This window comes from Balaenoptera ricei, chromosome 14, assembly GCF_028023285.1.
Source record: "Balaenoptera ricei isolate mBalRic1 chromosome 14, mBalRic1.hap2, whole genome shotgun sequence".
In the NCBI taxonomy this organism is placed as follows: Eukaryota; Metazoa; Chordata; class Mammalia; order Artiodactyla; family Balaenopteridae; genus Balaenoptera; species Balaenoptera ricei.
The window spans coordinates 48,483,931-48,485,601 of record NC_082652.1 but is presented as its reverse complement, the minus strand read 5'-3'; the positions used below and the strand labels follow the sequence as shown (position 1 = coordinate 48,485,601).

General features: G+C 45.0%; 1 protein-coding gene across 1 annotated transcript; it reads right to left on the bottom strand.

Annotated features, from left to right (window-relative positions):
- Positions 1 to 292: 292 nt before the first annotated feature.
- On the bottom strand, positions 293 to 637 carry LOC132347764 (large ribosomal subunit protein P1-like). Its single transcript, XM_059894569.1, has 2 exons — positions 562 to 637; positions 293 to 504 (listed from the first exon to the last, which is right to left on the bottom strand). Exons 1-2 carry the CDS (start codon positions 635 to 637, stop codon positions 293 to 295), a joined length of 288 nt encoding a protein of 95 aa, XP_059750552.1.
- Between the last annotated feature and the right edge of the window lie 1,034 nt (positions 638 to 1,671).

The following is a 1,671-nucleotide window of genomic DNA, read 5'->3' as shown; positions in this document are numbered from 1 at the left end:
CCAATTTATCTCTCCTTCTTCCTTTGCTAAGAGAATGCTAATTGGATTAAGGGTGCCAACGTGCCCATATAAAAACTTGCATTCCCAGCCTCTCCAGTAGTGAGAGGTATTCCTTTACACACTCCTGACCAATAATATATAAACAGAAATTTCCTGCTAGGAATTCTGCGTAAGCCTATTTATTTATTTATTTATTTATTTATTTATTTATTTATTTATTTATTTATTTATAGCAGTAAGACCAACGGCAGCAAAGAGTTCAGCTTTTTATTGACCCTGTTACTAAAGAGGCTTAGTCAAAAAGACCAAAGTGCATGCCATCATGAGACTCTCCAGATTCTTCTTCCTTTGCTTCTGCTTTCTTCTCCTTAGCTGGGGCAGCAGTGATGGAGGGGGCGGGACCTCCTGCTGGGGCGGGACCTCCTGCTGGGGCAGGTCCACCCGCCCCCACATTGCGGATGAGGATCCTGATGTTGACATTGGCCAAAGCCTTTGCAAACAAGCCTGGCCAGAGATGTTCAACATTTACACCAGCTGCTTTAATGAGGGCATTGATCTTACCCTCCGTGACTGTCACCTCATCGTCGTGCAGGATGAGGGCCGAGTAGATGCACACCAGCTCCAAGACGGAGGCCATGGTGCGGGCAAGTGCTAGGTGGGGCTGCCGGGCACGGTGCTAGTCGCTGGATGAAGCGAGGGCCTCACCCCAAAAGTGGCCTTGGCTTCCTCGGAAAGACTGAGCACCTTGGAGGCAGCTGAGGAAAGGCAAGTAAGCCTTTGTAAATGGGACAGTCTGGGTTCTTGCCCGAGAAGATGTTTAAGGGGACACACGCTGCAAACAGATGGTCCTGGGTGGATTTACTCTGGCCCAGTCACATCTTGTTTTTCTTTCCGTACCACTTCGTACCTCTGGGTGTCAGGCACCTCCCTCTTTTCCAAAGTGGGGCCTTTGGAAAGTGTGGTCTTCACACTCAGTTTGGATGGAACTCAGCACAAGCTGGAGCAGGTGAGAGGATCCTTAAAGGACTGCCGTTGATGGACAGTATCCACGTGCACTGAAGCACGGGAGCAGGCAAAGTTGTGCTCACCAGGCTTCCACCTCCCTTCTTTGTCACTTCCTCTCCAGACGCTGATATTTCTCTCCAGGTGACCCTACAAGGTGAGTCTAACCCTGACCTCCTGTAAGGTCATTGTCCCTCCACCATCAAACCAGATCTACCAGCCTGGGAGCCTGGAGGTGGAGGGTGGTAAGGGGGATTCCTCTGCCTCTCCTTCTAGTATCTTCCCAATCTGTTGTTAGATCCTTCACTCTTTTAAATAGTGCAAATCTAAATTTTTAAGTAAAATCATAGAAATGCTAGAAACTGTGCTGTAGTTGAAAATGCATTTAATATTAAGGTTGAAATGTGCTGATAACTGTGATATCAAAGCAACAAATACTTTAAAGGAAAAGATAAACTCCACACGTTTTTTGAACTGTCTGAAACAAAATATTTGAAAGACCTTTTAAACTGGAAAAATATTTATAACATATGTGACATTTAGATTTTACTACCTTTAATATATGGAGGGTTCTTAAAAATTAAGTTTTAAAAAAGAGCACGTATTCCAGTAAACAAATGAGCAAAGAACATGAACCGGCAGTAAAACACATACACACACAACTAAAGA

Bases quoted from the DNA above. Each gene is read 5' to 3' on its own strand.
- LOC132347764 (XM_059894569.1), bottom strand. From the start codon at position 637: ATGGCCTCCGTCTTGGAGCTGGTGTGCATCTACTCGGCCCTCATCCTG. The intron at 505-561 runs GTAAGATCAATG...ATCTCTGGCCAG, and splicing joins TGAGGTGACAGTCACGGAGG to GCTTGTTTGCAAAGGCTTTG.